This window comes from Trichechus manatus, unplaced genomic scaffold (genome assembly GCF_000243295.1).
Source record: "Trichechus manatus latirostris isolate Lorelei unplaced genomic scaffold, TriManLat1.0 scaffold00015, whole genome shotgun sequence".
Taxonomy (NCBI): Eukaryota; Metazoa; Chordata; class Mammalia; order Sirenia; family Trichechidae; genus Trichechus; species Trichechus manatus.
The window spans coordinates 10,582,471-10,601,080 of record NW_004443951.1 but is presented as its reverse complement, the minus strand read 5'-3'; the positions used below and the strand labels follow the sequence as shown (position 1 = coordinate 10,601,080).

At 37.2% G+C, this 18,610-nt stretch overlaps 2 protein-coding genes across 4 annotated transcripts in view; one reads left to right on the top strand and one right to left on the bottom strand.

Moving 5' to 3' along the window:
- Positions 1-327: 327 nt before the first annotated feature.
- TMEM69 (transmembrane protein 69) lies at positions 328-4,620 on the top strand. The gene is made up of 3 exons (XM_023727115.1): positions 328-426; positions 1,882-2,021; positions 3,587-4,620. Exons 2-3 carry the CDS (start codon positions 1,980-1,982, stop codon positions 4,283-4,285), a joined length of 741 nt encoding a protein of 246 aa, XP_023582883.1. The 5' UTR covers positions 328-426; positions 1,882-1,979; the 3' UTR covers positions 4,286-4,620.
- A 150-nt stretch (positions 4,621-4,770) lies between these two features.
- IPP (intracisternal A particle-promoted polypeptide) overlaps positions 4,771-18,610 on the bottom strand; it is a 33,972-nt gene continuing 20,132 nt past the window's right edge. For all 3 annotated transcript variants that reach the window (XM_023727114.1, XM_004371794.2, XM_023727113.1), the window contains 3 exons: positions 18,249-18,371; positions 11,881-12,101; positions 4,771-8,676 (listed from right to left, as the gene is read on the bottom strand). In XM_023727114.1, coding sequence (XP_023582882.1) covers positions 8,452-8,676; positions 11,881-12,101; positions 18,249-18,371 — 569 coding nt within the window. In that variant the 3' untranslated portion in view covers positions 4,771-8,451. The remainder of the gene's footprint in view (positions 8,677-11,880; positions 12,102-18,248; positions 18,372-18,610) is intronic.

The window sequence follows — 18,610 nt, the reverse complement described above, 5'->3', positions numbered from 1 at the left end:
AAAATTTTGAAATGGTGTAACTTTGGCTATGTATATTTTCACCAACAACAACAAAAAATAAGTCCTCCAAGGTCGAGAAGGGAGAGTGTTGACCTGTCATGGAGTTGTTAACCAATGTCATAAAACAATATGTGTACTGACTGTTTAATGAGAAACTATTTGTTCTGTAAACCTTCATCTAAAGTACAATAAATATATATTATATATATAATATTATATATGTAAAATATTATATGTATATAAAAAAAAAAAAGAAGACCCCAAGGCGGTTATCCCAGAATGGGAACTAATTAGTGCAAGTCAAGTTCCCATCCGAACTCATTTACCGTCTCTCAGGAAGTGGGGGCTGTCTAACCCTGCTCGCCGGAAATGCTCTTTCACGAGCGGGAGACTGTTGTCGCGCTCTGGTTTTCCGTCTCCTGGCAAGTAAGTACCGGGACCACCACAAGTGGAAAGAAGGAAAAAGGGCACTGCGGCTTGGTAGAAGATAGGAGGCGCGGGCACCATGGGGCAAGGTTTCTCGGGGGTCCTTGAGTCCAGACTCCGCCCCCTTTTCTCGGATGTGGGTTTTGAGGCTTGCAGTTTACAATTTTCTCCATCCGAACAGTGGAAATACTGAGAGTTTTCACTTAAATTGAGTGGATTAACTCTTGGGTCTCTGTCCTTAATCCCCACAATGAGGATTTTAGGCAATCACTTTTTCGCTTTAATACCCGTGAGTTGGCAAGCCCTGTGCCAAAGTGAATAGGCAATTCCGAAGGTGGGGAGACGGTTGAGATTTTAAATAGGGTAGTCCGGAAAGTCCTTACCAAAAAAGCGACTTTGAACAAAGGTGAGGGTGTGGGCCTTGCGGGTATTTGAGTCTGGAAGTCCGGAGAAAAGTCAGAGGCCAGAGAAAACTTTCTTACGTAAAATGAAGGCATTGGTATAAATGATTTCTCGACCCAGGCCTAGAATCTGTGATCAAGAAATTAATTCAATAAAATTATTTATTTTAATTAAGCAGTAAGTGTGGGTTTTATTTTTTTAGACTGTTCATTCTCCTGGTTAAGAATGTGACTCGGGTCACATCTGGATTCATATTTTCACTCAGCCACTTACTGGCTGCTTACAGGTGGACATGGTTTTTAACCATTCCCTCTGGTGTAAGATGGGAACATAGCTAATATTTCTTGAACTCTTACTTTGTTAGGGATAGTTCTCAGCTGGTTATATGTGTTAACTCATTTAAGGACCCTATGAGGATTATTATCCTTATTTCAGAGGCGAGTGAGCTGAACCATAGCAAAGTTAATAACTGCCAAAAGTCACACAGCTAATAAATGGTGGAGCCAGGATTCCAGGAGTTCCTTGATTCCAAAATCTGCACTCTTTTAGTCTATACTGTCTCTCAGTACCAACTTGAAGTTATTGTGATCATTAAATGAGTTAATGCGTTTAAAACACAAAAATAGTGCCTGGTTCACAACTAAATTGATTGATTGCCTGCCATCATTATTTTGAGCTGTTTGAAGTCTTACCCCCAAAGTAAATAGCTAAGGGGGAAAAAAGAGAACAGAGAAGCTGTGATCTTCATTTTTGAAGATGAGAATACTGGCACCTAAGGAAGCAATTTGTCCAGAGTCACACAGCTGGAAGTGGTGGAGCTATTTGTAAAATCCAGATCTGTCTCTACATTACTCTGTTATACCACGCAACAAAGCTAATGAACATTTCAGGGAAGAAAAGGACCTGTTTCCTTAATGTGTTACTTATTCTTTGAAAACATATTGACTCTTTTCGTAGGAAACTGTTATACGGAAGAAATTCTCACGAGTTTCTACTTTTTAAAAATTATGAGTAAAATGAGAAAAATTAAATGACGTCTTGTTTTGTACACAGCAAAATGCTTCTAATTCAGCCCTTCCACTTAACCATAAGAACATGTTGATCAGAACTGCCTTGCATCTTCCTGAACAAGACTTTCAATAGAGCCCAGTATGCTTCACTTCATCCAGAAATTTTCTCGAGCATCTTCAAAGGTTGGTTTATTTAGCAACTATTTGAGCACTATTTGCCAGGCAAGGCTCTGGCTAGAGCAATAGCAGTGAGAAAGAAGACAAAAAAAAAAAAATCGTTGTCTTCATGTATTCAAGTAAAGGGAGGGGTGAATAATAAGCAAAAAAGTAAAATATTTAGTATGTCAAATGGTAAGTGCTGTGGAGAACTATAAAGCAGGGAAGGGAAATAGGGATTGTCAATAATAGGTATAGGTACTCAGCCTAAAGAGAAATGAAGTCCTGATACATGCTACCACGTGGATAAACCTGAAAACACTATGCTGAGTGAAATAAGTCACAAAAGAACAAATACTGTATGATCCCACTTATATGAAATATCTAGAATAGGCAAATGTATAGAGACCAGAGTTTATCAGTGGTTACGAGAGGTGGGAGGGAAGGGAATGGTGGAGTCATTGCTTATGGGGCACTGAGCTTCTGTTAATGGTGATGGAATAATTTGGAAATGGATAATGTTGATGGTTGTACAACATGATGAATGTAATCAGTATCATTGAACTGTACATGTAAAAAATGTTGAATTGGCAAATGTTTTGTCATATATACTTTTACTACACACACACACAAAAAGAGTAAGCATAGGATTGCACTTGTAAGTAAGATGGTCAGAAGTGAGGGAGGGAGTGGGCCATGTAGGTAGCTGAGGGAAGAGCGTTCCAGACAAGGAAGAAAGGCCCCAAGATAGGATCATTCCTAGTATGTTTGAAAAATCACCAAGATTTTTAAGTTAAGTTTCATGTTTTCTTTCATCCAACACTTTTTTAGCTACTGTTCTTCTGTTTACTAGTTGAAGTCTGACATCTGCTCACTAAAGCACAGAATCAGAAGGGAAGATCATTACTTTGGCATGTACCATGAAAGGCACTGGGGATCTTTTTAAAAGGCAAAGCAAATATGGTCCTGGCTCTCAAGTCTACTGAGACAGAGACATGCAATTTTAATTCACTGTGAGAATTATGATGGAAGTGTGCGTAGGGTACTTACTATTAAATCAGACTGTGGAGAAGTTAAGGTAAGCTTCAAGCTGAATTTTGAATGATGAGACAAGTTCCTCAGAAAAGTAGTAAAAGCTAGAATTCTAGGCAGAGACATGTACAAAGGCATGGAGCTGTGAAAAGTATAGAGTTTATAATGCTAAATTGGAAGGTAGTTTGCTTTTCTGTACATAAAATAGCATTCCCACAGTAATTAGTGCTGCTGCTTTTACAAGTTATAAACAGAAGAGGCAGTTTAGAAAGCCAAATGCTGAAGGCCTAGTCTTTTACCTGTTCCTTTTTCAGATATTTCTCTTACAGAATAAGACTAGTGGTAGACTGAGCACATCACTGGTTTCTATTCAGTAGGTTCTTTCGCGTGTTGTATATGTGATTAGTAGTCTTATCAGTAGTTCAACCTTCCTATAAAGTTTGATGTGCTAATGGAAAGCAGATGGTTTGTTTTTATATTGTTTCAAACTGGGGTTAACCAAGAAATCTGGTGCTTTTTTTTAAATCTATTTCTGTCTTCTGGTTCTATTTTCTTTATAGATGCTGAGGTACCCTTTCACAGTGAGAGTAACAGCCAGCAAGAGAATAGATAAACTTTTAATCAAGACATCATTCCTTTTGTTTGCAAGGCCTTGGCACTTGTCATCATTTCCAGAGTGTATGAGCAAAATACAATGTTTCCATACTTCCCCATGCTGTTTTAAGAAAAAGCGGAAGCAAGCAGAACTTTCAGCAAGGTCACCAAGTACCATCACTTACCTGTCAGATAGTCCAAAGTCAGCTGTGTACATAACTCTGGCAGGACTGGTCCCCTTTGTTGCTCCACCACTGGTTATGGTGATGACAAAGACTTACATCCCCCTATTAGCTTTTACTCAGATGGCTTATGGAGCCAGTTTCCTATCTTTCTTGGGAGGGGTCAGATGGGGTTTTGCTCTGCTAGAAAGTAGGCCAGCACAACCAGACTTCCTTAATTTAGCTAATAGTATAGTTCCTGTTGTGTTTTCATGGTTTGCTGTCCTTATTTCTGAAACACTCGGTGAAGCTATAGTCACAATAATAATAGGTTTAGGGATAGCATTACACATTGAACTTTTTCTCTTGCCACATTATCCCAATTGGTTCAAAGCCCTGAGGAGAGTAGTCACTTTAGTGGCCTTTTTTTCATTTGTAATCACTTTGTTACTTAAAGATATTTATCCAGAGAAAGGACCCAAGAAACCTGGTCAAGTAGTGTAAATATAAAACCACTCTGTAGATGTCATTAGTGTGTTGGCTATGAACTTTTAAGGTTGCATTTTGACATTACCATTTTCTACTTCTCTTTTCTTCCACCAATGGTAATTTATTCTTCACAGATTGTTTTTCATTTCTGGAAATAATTATAGTAACTTGAACAAGAGCTTAATCCCTCACATCTCCTATTCATGTCACATTAGGTTATGGTCACTGTCGTGAATTGTGTCCCCCAAAAATATGTGTCAACTTGGTTACACCATGATTCCCAGTATTGTGTGGCTGTCCTCCATTTTGGATTGATGTAATTTTCCTATGTGTTATAAATCCTGATCTTTGCCTGTGGTTAATGAGGCAAGGTTAGATTATGTTAAAGAGGATTAGCGCCGGATGTAACACCCTTACCCAGGTCACATCCCTGATCCAGTGTAAAGGGAGTTTTCCTGGGGTATAGCCTGTACCACCTTTTAGTCTGTCGAGATGAAAGGGAAGCAAGCAGAAGGTGGGGGACCTCATACCACCAAGAAAGCAGCACTGGGAGTAGAGCGCGTCCTTTGGACCGGGGGTTCCTGCACAGGGAAGCTTCTAGTCCAGGGGAAGATTGATGACAAAGGACATCCTTCAAAGCCTACAGAGAGAAAGCAAGCCTTCCCCTGGAGCTGACGCCCTGAATTTGGACTTCTAGCCTACTAGACTGTGAGAAAATAAATTTTTCTTTGTTGAAGCCATCTACTTGTGGTATTTCTGTTACAGCAGCACTAGATAAGTAAGACAGTCACATTAGGTTATAGTCCTCATTCAGTCTATAGTCCTCATTCAGTGTTTATGAATTATATAGTTATCCACTTAGATAGTTCAGTGTTTTGTCTTGAAAATTGTAAAATTAAAAAAAGAAAAAGCCCTCTTGCTAGACTTTATTTTTTTAAAAAAGCACAATCTCCCAGTTCAAGAGGAAAACCTCTTGCATCCACGAGTGTCTGAAGGTAACAGGTGGTTTCAGTGTGATGTTTCATGGCAGTTGCCTCTTGGCATTGCATTTCCAGGCTCATTTTACCTGGTATAACCCAGTTACATGAGCTGAAAGGATCTGTGACTCTAAAGCCAGTAGGGAACGGTCACAAGGGAGAGCAAACTTCAAGAAAAAACTGGACACGTTTTTTAGTTTTTAATCAGGATATTTGGCATGGTATAGATGCAGCTTATCCCCTTCCTGATCACCAAACACGTTTAACACCAGCTGATCAAAAACATTTAAATAATAAAGCCACTAGTACATATAAATTGGGTAAAAGTGAAGTGGAGTCAACTCGATCTGAAGAGCAGGCTTATCTAGTTCTATATCTGTTAACTCACAGAGACTCTTTTTAAAAACTGTAAGAGACACTTTGGGTTCTAACTTGAAAACCTAGTCTCTTGAAATTCCTAGTCTCACAAAAGGGAAAACATTTTAAATGGTGTAAGAATAGAAATTATAGGAAAGGATATCACCTGGTATGTGTTATCTTTGTATAATATATTCAAATATTAGCTAAGTTAAACTTCATAAGTAAATTATATCCATATGATATCCACTCTAGTGATTCTTACTATGACAAAATTTATCAGGGACTAGAGTGTGAACTTGTATACTTCTCTTACAAACCACAGAGCGAGACCTAGTTCTGACCACTGAAAAGCTTACCAGTTAAAGCCCATGGCTGAAACCACTATAGAAGCCTTTGTTTTTTTTTTTAATGTAAAGAATAGTTCTGCAGCATAATAAGGAAGGAAAGGAAGCCCATACCCTTTAGAAGACCTTCCTCAAATTCTACTGGTTTTGGTGAGGAAACTCATTTCTTTCCTAAATTACATGAATACTGTACAAACTTGCCAAACTTCCTTGATCTCAATTAAATAACATCATATTCCAAAACTAGGGATAAGTCATATTTTTAAGCTAATTGCCCAATTACACTAAAAATGCTGTATTACAGCTGAATTACAGTATATGCTTCTTATTTTTAACAACATTTGATTTTAACTGAAATTGACAGGATATTGCATTTTCAATTGTCAGATATTTTGGAGGAAGATCACTTTAAAAGTTGCTAAAAAACAAAGGTAGAATAAATGTGCAAATCCCAAAAGTTAGAACAAAACAAACTTTAAAACCTGGGCAATTATACTACAGTTTAGTAATCCGGGAACGCTGCTAATTAAGTAATACAAAGAAAAGAAAATATGTAGATGCTTTATTAGTACATTTTTTTTTTTAAACAATCTGTCATTGTCTAGGAAATAATAAGCATACTTAAAATTACCTATTTTCAGGAATCTTCTGGACCTTAAAAATCTTTTTCCCCTTGACAAGAATAAAGGGACTGTGGGGCTCATCCCGTATTATTTGTCTTTCATTTCTATCAGTGTTTTACAACTGCAGTTTGCTTTTTATCCTGAATCACCTCCATAATCTTGACATTATATTTTTATATAGCAGTGTAAAGTCTCTTCACAGTGCCACTTTAAGTAGGTTCTAGGCAATAATGAGAAACTGCAGGAGCATTCTGTAAATCTGTTTTGAACCACAGTGCAGATTCTCTGTAACTAGAAATATTAAAGGCACATAAGTTAAAGCTTAAATAATTACAAATTATCTTGATACTTCATTCTTTTGACATTTTACAGATCCCAACCAGGCATCTCACTTCATTCTTTTGACATTTTACAGATCCCAACCAGGTATCTGTGACCCTTCAGACTTTCAAGATACCCCAGTGAAGGGGACACAGCTATCTGTCTGCACTATGTAAGCTTTTCCTGATACACAAATGTGATTATTAAAATGTCCTTGTAGGCCAATCCAAATATTTTGGATATGAGTGCTACCTGAGTAATTTAATGCTTACCAAAGATTTTCTATCTAAATAAGGCTGTTGATGTCTATAACAATACACTGAGGGGCCTTAGTAAAGAAATAGGGAAATCGGGGATATACATATCAAATCCTTGAGTCAGCTAGTTAAACCTAAATACATGCAAGACTTTTAACATATATGGCTCCAACTGGCTAGTAAAAATAAAGAGTAATGATCATGTACATGATGAATCTTCCTTTCAGAATGGAACAGAGAACAATTCTTTAAAAGGCTTCTTGGGGGAAATGCGAAGTTTTAGAAGTAGTTTTGGATTAGGGCCTTTGAACTTATGAATCAGTGTCTATAAAAAGTTTCACAGGTACCTACAAATAGTCTTTTTCAACACAGTCTAGGCAGTGGCTTTGTAGTAAGCTTGTGGTTAGGCTTGCCCAGGTACAAGTAACCTGCACAAAGCTTGTTCAGCTAATAAAATTCCCTCTTTCCAAAGCCAAACATGAGTTATTTTTGGCAACTATCTAGAAAACAACAGAGAAACTTCCTAGGCACGTGATACCTCCTGTCAGGCCCTATCACCCATTAGATTATCCTACTGCAATAAAGCACTGTCAGTAAGAATTTCCTATTAATTTCTTACTTGCATTCTCAGCATAAAGACAAAAAACATGAGCAAGCAAAAGTTTTCCTTATGTTGTTATCAAGCTGTTATCAACAGGCAAATATCTGTCTACCTATATAGCTAGCTAGATATTTCCTGCAGGCTACTCCTAGTATATCTGCTGCCAATAAAAAGTTTGAGGCTAGTGAAAACTCGTGGCATCAAGTAAAAGTAGGGAAGTTGTTACATTGGTTTTTCTCTGTACGTTAAATTATGGTCATGGAAAACTGTGCTCTGCCTTGAATAAATGTACAGAGATCTTCAAACTGTCACATTGCTATTATTCCTGTATCACATAAAGGTCGTGTTGCAGTTTGAATTGCACTGGAGAAGCAGCTAAAGGGACAACTAGTCAAGAAGCCTCTAAAAAATCATTTTTACAAATAGGACTCTACCCTTAACTGGACAATTCTAGAGCATAAACAGCATTTCTGTTGTTAGTAAGCTTAGCAAATTTGTGTGAGCTCTTTATTAATTTAGGATATTTTCCATATACCTTCTCAAATTCTTATAAAAATCCCTCTTTAGTCACTTCTCAACAAAATACATGGAAGACTCAATAAAATCAGAGGGTCCTATCACCAAATATACACTTGATTTGCAAAAGGTCAGGTCCTGTATTTTCAAAATGTTTCTGGTGTGCTTGTATGCTTTATACTTCATAGCACAGCAACACCTGCTTCACAACGACTGGTGATCATATTACCAATTTCTGTCCATGTATCTGAATGAGGGTTATAAACTTCAACTGAGTCCAAGGTTCCTGGGGCCAAGAAATCATGGCTGGAAGATCGACCTCCAGAAACATACAGAAGCCCATTGACTGCCACAACGCACATGCCTGCTCTAGGCACTTTCATTGAGGCAACTTCAACCCACTTTTCCTGGTTAAAGGAGAAAAAAAATATGTATATTATAATCATAAAATGATTGGAATAGAGACAATTGCTGAGAAATCAGATACTCTGGCTTATTTGCATGCTTAAGTTCAAATTCACAATCCAGTCAGACAAGTATTTAGAATGTATTTAAATGAACTTCCATGAGGAAAAGTAACGAATTCAGAAGCAAAGAGCTGAAAAACACATCTATGATTAAAATCATAAATTATGATCAAGAGATTACCTAGAAATCATACATAGGCCGGCATTCTGAGGAACTAGTTCTGCGGAATACAAATAGGTAATGCATGCAAACAAACACCGAAGCTCCAAGGAGAAACCTTATATAGCAAAGAGTTTTTTAAAACCTTTAATATGGTAATATGACTTACACATCTCAAAGAGAATAGCATATAATACTTGCCAAATTTATTTGACCATGGAAACCTTTTTCAAGGGCGACAGAGTGGAATTAGTGATCTGCAGAACATATTTTCAGAAATGGTTCTATAAACCAGGGTTAGAAACTATGGCCTGATTTTGTAGAGCCTGCAGACTCAGAATGATTTTTCCATTTTAGAAGGTTGGAATAATAAACAAAAGAATATGTCTAAAGAAGACAATGTATGCAGACTGCAGGCCCTTAACCTAAGAAGTGTGTTAACTCCTCCTATACATTGTTCCCTGAAGAAATTTCAATAAGTTGCTATAGCCAAAATGACCAGTAATATCCTACTCCAGGGAAAACATCTATACCCGGAAAACAGGAAGCCACCAAAGGTCCTGGGAAGTAATCGAGAGGAAAGAACAAGTGGCCAGGTAAAAAATGAGTAAGTTGTCAATCTGGAAATAAAGCATATGATGAATGAAGTTTTTGAGGTCATAAAAAGTAAATAGTGATTGTTCATTAATGCTAGAAAATGAACTTTTTGAAGGCAGGGACCTAATGAGCTTCATATTCTAGTACCTAGTATAGTGCCAACACATTATAGACAGTCAAAGTATGATTGCTGATCTGAACTTAAATCCTAAAATTCAGAAAAATCCTTTGAAATTGAAGGACCAGGTTAAATTTCAAGGTTGTTGGATCCTCTGAAATTACAGAACACATCACAAAGTTGGCATAACAGAAAAAATCCTTATAGTTTAAAAGATAAGATATATTCACAAAAAGATCCATATTTGGGTAAGATAAATTAGGATGTTTTGGGTTATGTTTATCATTAGGGAGAACCTTTGCTCTCCCACAAAATGCCCTTTGACAAGAATAAAGGGACCATGGGCTCATCCTGTATTGTTTATCTTTCATTTCCATCAATGTTTTAGAACTACAGTTTGCTTTTTATCCTGAATCATCTTCAAATAAACTCTGTTAAGACCAGAAACATGTTTTACATTATCTTAAGGGTTTGGATCTATGATGTAGGACTCTGTTGTTGTTGTTAGCTGCTGTGAAGTTGGCCTCAAATCATGGCAACCCCATGCACAACAGGATTGGAGTGTTGTGATTCAGAGGGTTTTCATTGGCTGATTTTTGGAAGTAGGTCACCAGGCCTTTCTTCCTAGCCTGTCTTAGTTTGGAAGCTCTGCTGAAACCTGTTTAACATCATAGCAACATGCAAGCCTCTACTGACAGATGAGTTGTGGGTGCACTTGTGGCGCACTCACCAGGAATCAAACCCAGGTCTCTCCCACATGGAAGGCAAGAACTCTATCACTGAATGACAACTGCCCTCAATTTAGGACTTTAGTTAGATAGTAAATAACAGTATCACTAATTTAGGACTTTAGTTAGATAGTAAATAACTATCACTTTCAGATTTATGCATGAAAAATCAAGGTAACTCATCATTAATAAGCATTTACTTTGGAATTAAAACCTGTTAATTTCACAGCCATATAGAAAAACTAGACAAGAAGATGCCAAAATGGATGTCAGAAGAGACTCTGAAACTTGCTCTTAAGCACAGAGTAGCTAAAGCAGACAGTAGAAATGATAAAGTAAAAGAGCTGAACAGATTTCAAAGAGCAGCTTGAGAAGACGAAATAAAGTATTATGATGAAATGTGCAAAGAGCTGGAGTTAAGAAGCCAAAAGAGAAGATCATGATTAGCATTTCTCAAGCTGAAATAACTCAAGAAAAATTCAAGCCTCAAGCTGCAATACTGAAGGGCTCTATGGGCAAAAAGTTGAATGACAAAGGAAACATCAAAAGAGGAAGGGAGGAATTCACACAGTCAGTGTACCAAAAAGACTTAATCGACATTAAACCATTTCAGGAGGTAGCATATGATCAAGAACTGCTGGTAATTAAGGAAGAAATTCAAGCTGCATTGAGGAACATTTTATAATAATAAAAGAATCAATTCATCAAGAAGACATAATAATTCCACTGTGTATACACCCAATAACAGAGCTTTAAAATATGTGAAGCAAAACATGACAACTGAAAGGGTAAATAGACAAATCCATGATTACAGATAGAGACTTCAACACTCCTTTCTCAGTAACTGACAGAATATTTGGACAGAAAGTTGGTAAGGCTAGGGGAGACCTGAACAACACTAAAAACCAACTTGACCTAATTGACATTTATAGAACACCACACTCAACAACAGAATACAAATTTTTTTCAGGTATAGATTAAATGTGTACTAAAACAGGAATCACAAATCTCTGATCACAATGGAATTAAATTAGAAATTAGTAACAAAAACGTATCTGGAAAATTCCCAAATATGTGGAAATTACATAACATACTTCTAATAACCCATTGGTCAAAGAAGAAATTACCAAAGAAATTAGAAAATATTTTGAGATAAATGCTAATTAAAACACAACAAGTCAAAATGTGTAGGATGAAGGTAAAGCAGTGCTTGAGGGAAATTTATAGCTTTAAAGGCTTATATTAGAGAAGAAGGAAGGTCTAAAATCATTAATCTAAGCTTCCAATTTAAGAATCTAGAGAAAGAAGAGCAAATTAAACCCAAAACAAATAGAAGGAAGGAAAAAATAAGAACAGAAATCAATGAAGTAGAAAATGGACAAGCCAAAAAAAAAAAAAAATCAATGACACTAAAAACTGATTCTTTGAAAAAAGAGAGACACACAAATTATCAGTATCATGAATGAAAGAGAGCACACTACCTATCCAACAAACATTAAAATAATAATAGGATACTAAACATTTGAAATTATCCAACCTACCTCTTCAAAGGAATATTTTTCTACAGTGTGAAGAGCATCTTGTGTCTCATTCCATCCTCCAATAGAATAGATGCAGTCATTAAGTGCAGCCACGCCAAGATATGCTCTTCTGGTTCCCATTGGAGGAAGTGGAGACCAGCGCTTAGAAAGTGGATCATAAACTTCAAAAGAACAAAGCTCTATTCCTTCATTGCTGATGCCCCCAATTACATAAATTAAACCTGGAAATGGAATATTTGTGTTCAGATGTTATAGAAAATAGAATGTAAATAATTAATAAAAAAGTAATACTTGTAATCTAAGTTGCCTATGCTGATGCTATACTTAATGTGGGATATAAATATTATTTATTTTTTTAATTGAATTTCTAGTTTAATTTCTAAATCACAATGGAATAATAAGAACAGTAACAGCTTTTTGTTGATTGCTAAGTGATGAACAATTTATGTGCCTTATCGCAATTAATGGGATAAGATGACACAACTTTGCTTGCTGAAAGTAAAGAGGACTTGAAGCACTTACTGATGAAGATCAAAGACTACAGCCTTTAGTAAGGATTACACCTCAACATAAAGAAAACAGAAATCCTCACAACTGGACCAATAAGTAACATCATGATAAATGGAGAAAATATTGAAGTTGTCAAGGATTTCATTTTACTTAGATCCATAATCAATGCCCATGCAAGCAGCAGTTAGGAAATTAAACAACATATTGCATTGGGCAAGTCTGCTGCAAAAGACCTTTTTTAAAGTTTTAAAAAGTAAAGATGTCATTTTGAGGACTAAGCTGCACCTGACCCAAGCTATGGTATTTTCAGTAACCTCATATGCATGCAAAAGCTGGACAGTGAATAAGGAAGACCCAAGAATAATTAATGCCTTTGAATTATGGTGTTGGCAAAGAATATTGAATATACTACAGACTGCCAGAATGAACAAATCTGTCTTGGAAGAACTACAGCCAGAATGCTCCTGAGAAGGGAGGATGGCAAGACTTCGTCTCATGTACTTTGGACATGTTATCAGGAGGACTACTCCCTGGAGAAGGACATCATGCTTGGAAAAGTAGAGGGTCAGCCATTTTGGTGAGTGGTGTCTGGAGTCTTAAAAGCTAGGGAGTGGCCATCTAAGATGCATCTATTGGTCTCAACTCACCTGGAGCAAAGGAGAATGAAAAACACCAAAGACACACGGAAAATATTAGCCCAAGAGACAGAAAGGGCCACATAAATCAGAGACTCCATCAGCCTGAGACCAGAAGAACTAGATGGTGCCTGGCTACCACCAATGACTGCCCTGACAAGGGATACAACAGAATCTCTGATGGAGCAAGAGAAAAGTGGGGTGCAGAACTCAAATTCTAGTAAAAAGATCAGACTTCATGGTCTCAGACTGGAGGGACCCTGGAAGACATGGCCCCTGGACTCTCTGTTAGCCCAGAAATGAAACCACTCCTGAAACCAACTGTTCAGACAAAGATTAGATGGGACTATAAGACATAAAATGATACTCATGAAGAGTATGCTTCTTAGCTCAAGTAGATACGTGAGACTAAATGGGCAGCTCCTGTCTGGAGGTGAGATGAGAAGGCAAAAAGGGACAGGAGCTGGTGGAATGGACCCAGGAAATCTGGGGTGGAAAGGAAGAGTGTGCTGTCACATTACAGGGAGAGCAACTAGGATCACATAACAATGTGTGTATAAATTTTTGTATGAGAAACTAACTTGAACTGTAAACTTTCACTTAAAGCACAATAAAAATTTTTTTAAAAAAGTAGAGGGTCAGCAAAAAAGAGGAAGACCCTCAATAAGATGGACTGACACAGTGGCTGCAACAGTGGGCTCAAACATAGCAATGATTGTAAGGATGGCGCAGGACTGGGCAGTGTTTCATTCTATGAGTCAGAACTGGCTCCATGGCACCTAACAACCACAACAACATCCCAATTAATAATCATAATTCAAGAGGTTATCTTAGTACTTCCACTGTAAGAAAGGAAAAAAAAGAAAAAACACTAATGCCCAGAGCCTTAATTAGCTTGCCCAGTTGTCTCAGAGCTTGAATTTGAACATGGTATTGCCTGGCTCCAAAGATGTGAGTTGTGTATATACAATTCACTTGAAAAATAATACATACATATGCAAGACTTGCCACTATTCAGTCTGCAAACCATACCTGATGCACATAAAAAGTCCTAATCTGTTTTGCACACGTTCTACGGCCTCCTAGGATCTGTTACACATAGATTGTTAGTGACTACTTTCTACCTACACACTTTGAACTTTTCTGGCTTGGAGCCCTTTGCTGTTGGTAGTCCCCCACCCAGACCACTCTCCCCACACTTCCATCTGTCAAAAGCCTACCCTTCCTTTAAGGCTCATGATATCTAATCCAGAAAACTTTCCCTGATTCTTCCAATTTGATGTGGTCTCCTGATATTTAAGCCTTCGTGTCTACTTCTGTTAAGTTAGATTTATCTGAGAGACGAACTTACTCAGATCAGGGGCTTAACTTACTCATTTTTTATAGTCTTTGCATCACTAGACACAGTAGATACTCAGAAAAGTTTTTGTTCAGTTGACTCAATAGCAAATTGTTTAGTGAATTCTTTAGATGAAAATGAATTTTTCCAGTTGTATGCATGCAGAATAAATAATAATAATACATTGGAAACTTAAGAATGCACTTAAACTGGAGTACAGAAATGAACTCATATGAACAGCAAAGCACTGTCAAAAATTACTCGTTTCTCTTTTTTTGTCCCATTTAACAATTTTTCTACAAATTGTTCTGAGACGTTGGTTGCAGCTTTCCCGATGTGTCAGCATTCTCATTATTTCCAGCATTCTCATTATTTCCACTCTGTTAATTCTGCTTCCAGTGATCTAGTTTCCCTTTTCTCCTCTTTAACTTTTCATCTTTGCTTTTGGGTAAATGTTGACTGTTTCGTCTCATATAGTTGATTGTTTAAGGGAGCACATTATTCACAGGAGATATTGTTTATTTTATAAGCCAATCTATTATTTGGCTGAAAGGTGACCTTCGCTTCAGTGCCAAGTTCAAAGGTTATCTTAGGGCAGCAGTCTTGGGGGTTCCTCTAGTACCTATCAGTCCAGTAGGTCTGACCTTTTTTTAGGAATTTGAGTTTTGTTCTATGTTTTTCTCCCATTCTATCTGGGACCTTCTATTGTGTCCCTGGTCAGAACAGTCAGTAGTGGTAGCTGGGCATCATCTAGTTCTTCTGGTCTCAGGTTAGAAGATGCTGTGGTTCATGTGGGCTATTAGTCCTGTGAACTAATTTCTTCTTTGAGTCTTTGGTTTCCTTCATTCTCTTTTGCTCCACACGAACAGAGACCAATAGTTGTATCTTAGATGGCCACTCACAAGCTTTTAAGACCCCAGACTCTACTCACCAAACTAGGGTGTAGAACATTATCTTTATGAACTATGTTATGCTAACTGATTAACTTGTCCTACGAGACTATGGTCCTAAGCCTTTTAACCCAGTAATCCAATCCCGTAAGTTGCTTGGTCATGTCTAGGAAGTCTCTGTAACTGTGCCCCCTATGTGCTTTATTATATATATGGATATATATGCAGCACACACAAACATGTATATACATATGCCTACAGATACGCCTACACATGCGTGTCATGTACTCGCATATGCCTTCCTATACATATATATGCATACGTATCTACCTAGGTAACCACACACATATTTTTTGGTTGTTATTACTGTTGCTGTAAAATTGCGTATGTTACAGCATTTACCAAAATTCTCTTTTTCTTGTGTAGTTTTTAGTGTCTTGTGTCTTCATTTACCTGGGTCGTTATGCAGACTCCACCCATATGTAATATTATTTAAGAGAGAAAATCAACTTCTGTCTAGCTTATCACATCTTATATTTCAGCATGTTACAAAGAATTAGGGGTATGAATTTAATATGACATTGAATTTTCAAAGAACTTACAGATGCTATGACAAAACAATTTACCCAGACAAAAATTTCCCATCTCATTGTCTGCTTGTTGACTTCAGGTTCCAAATCTACTGCTTCCAAGCATAGGTAAATGGATTTTGCCCCCGAAAAAAAGTTATGCACTTAAGGTGGGAATGACATGGCCCTGTTTGGTGACAGCCTATCTGTTGCTCAGATGGGCATAAAATAACATAGATATCTGAATTTAATTAGAATGGCTACCTGGCTAGATTATCAGGATCAATTACTAGAATACAACAGAATGTAATTCACAGAGAGTTCCTTATTTTTATGATTTGAAACTAATCTATGATTACTTCCTACAGTGGTTCCGACAGTCTACAGTTTTTGAGTGCCTAGAGTTTTTTCTCATGTTCCAAAGTGAGGAGTTAAAAAGTTATAAGTTAAAAAAGAAACTCGGACTAAATGTTAGTAAACTTGGATTCTAGTTCCAGCTTTTTCAGTAACCAGCTATAAGAAAAGACAACTCACAATTTCCTTGATCTTCAGCTTCCAGTCTATAAATGAAGTAACTGAAAGAGATAATCTCCAAGATCCTCCTCTAGCTCTATGATTTTTAGATTGGAAGGTCAAAATAATAGATACAAAAAAACTAGAGAACACTCTAATATTAAACAATAGAATAGTCTGTACCATGTAATTTAAACATTTAAATGCTAGTGGAAATCAGAGAAGGCGCCCACAAAGCAGAAGGAACTTGAGCTGGGTCCTGAGCAGGCTGAGCTGTCGTACAATTATAGACAGATGGCTTTCTACTCCACAGGTGCATGTAAATCCAACCTGGACAGAAATTTAGCTCCTGTTTGACAGAACTTACTACCTACTCTCAGGATGTAGAAGACAATTAAAATAATATCTGTATACCACTTTAATATTCAGTATTTTTCAAATCTGTCATAGGATTATATCCTGTGTGGACAGAATCACAATGTACCTTGTAAAAACATTGAAGAAGCCTGTAAGAAACAGTCTGTGAAGACTGTTTTTGATACCCTCTCCCTACTTAGAAATACTAAGGTCTGAATGGGAGAGGAAATGACAATAACGAATGCCAGTTCAAATGCTTACTTTGCTAACCAGGATTTTTTTTTTTCTTTTTAATTGTACTTTAGGTGAAAGTTTACAGAACAAATAGTATAGTACACATATTGTTTTATGACATTGGTTAACAACCCCACGACATGTCAACACTCTCCCTTCTCGACCTTTTTTGTTTTTTGGTGAAAATATACATAGCCAAAGATACACCATTTCAAAAATTTCTACATGCAGAAATTTTTGAAATGGTGTATCTTTGGCTATGTATATTTTCACCAAAAAAAAAAAAGGTTGAGAAGTTAGAGGGTTGACATGTCGTGGGGTTGTTAACCAATGTCATAAAACAATATGTGTACTACTGTTTCATGAGAAACTATTTGTTCTGTAAGCCTTCACCTGAAGTACAATTAAAAAAAAAAAAATTTTCTACCTGCACAATTCAGTGACATCGATTACATTCTTCCAGTTGTGCTGCTATTCTCACTTTAGGTGAAGGTTTACAGAACAAAACATTTTCTCAGTTAACAGTATACATGTTGCCCTACGACAATGGTTTAACAACCCCACTACATGTCAACACTGTCCTTACTCAACCTTGGGTTCCCTATCACCAGCTTTCCTGTCCCCTTCTGCCTTCTAGTCCTTGTCCCTGGACTGCTGTGCCTCATTAGTCCCATTTGGTTTTATGGGGCCATCCCATCCCCAGCTGAACAGTGAACCTCGGAAGTGACTTCACCACTGAGCTAAAAGGGTGTCTGGGGGCCAGACTCTCGGGGTTTCTCCAGTCTCCTTTGGGCCAGTAAATCTGGTCTTTTTATGTGTGTGTTAGAATTTTGTTCTACATCCTTCTCCAGCTCTGTCCAGAACCCTCTGTTGTGATCCCGGTCAGAGCAGTCAGTGGTGGTAGCCGGGCACCATCCAGCTGTACTGGACTCAGTCTGGTGGAGGCCTTAGTAGCTGTGGTCCATTAGTCCTTTGGACTAATTTTTTCCTTGTATCCTGTTCTCTTCATTCTCCCTTGCTCTCGAAGGGGTGACACCAGTGGAGTATCTTAGATGGCTGCTCATAGGCTTTTGAGACCCGAGACTAGCCAGGTATTTTTGCCTATCTGGAATTTTTAATTCTAGCTTTGTTTATTTTGGAAAAAACAAATTATTTTGGCAATACAGAAATAAAGGTCAATGACATGAGATAAAAAGCAAAAGTTCTACACTGCTGGTGTCAATCATTCAATACTAACCTAAATTATACTTTTGTGAAAGTCTCATGCTTGAACAGTTTTTTAAAAATATATTTTGAGTAAAAATATTTTATAAACAATTACCTTGCATTTCACAGCACCCAAAGTAATAGCGTGACACAGCCATATTGCCAACTACTTCCCATTTATTTTCATCAGGATCAAATCGTTCAATGGTGTTCCCTATCTCAGCTCCAACCCATCCACCTGTAACCAAATAGAAAACGTTTATTTCTGAAATGAAAGAACCTTTTTTCTGAAAAAGAACTTACAAAACGTCTAATCTGACTACCTCATATCATAGTATCACATGAACCAGAGAGGTTATTTGTCCAAGATCACATGAAAAGTTAGAATTTGACATGAGTAGAACTCAGGTCTTTTAACTCCCTGTCTAGTGTTCACTAGAGATTAAGAAAAAAAAAAAATTTTCAACATATTGCATG

Excerpts from the sequence above, each read along its gene's own strand:
- TMEM69 (XM_023727115.1), top strand. The coding sequence starts at position 1,980 with ATGCTTCACTTCATCCAGAAATTTTCTCGAGCATCTTCAAAG. Across the intron at positions 2,022-3,586 it reads TTTCTCGAGCATCTTCAAAG|ATGCTGAGGTACCCTTTCAC; the intron begins GTTGGTTTATTT and ends TTTTCTTTATAG.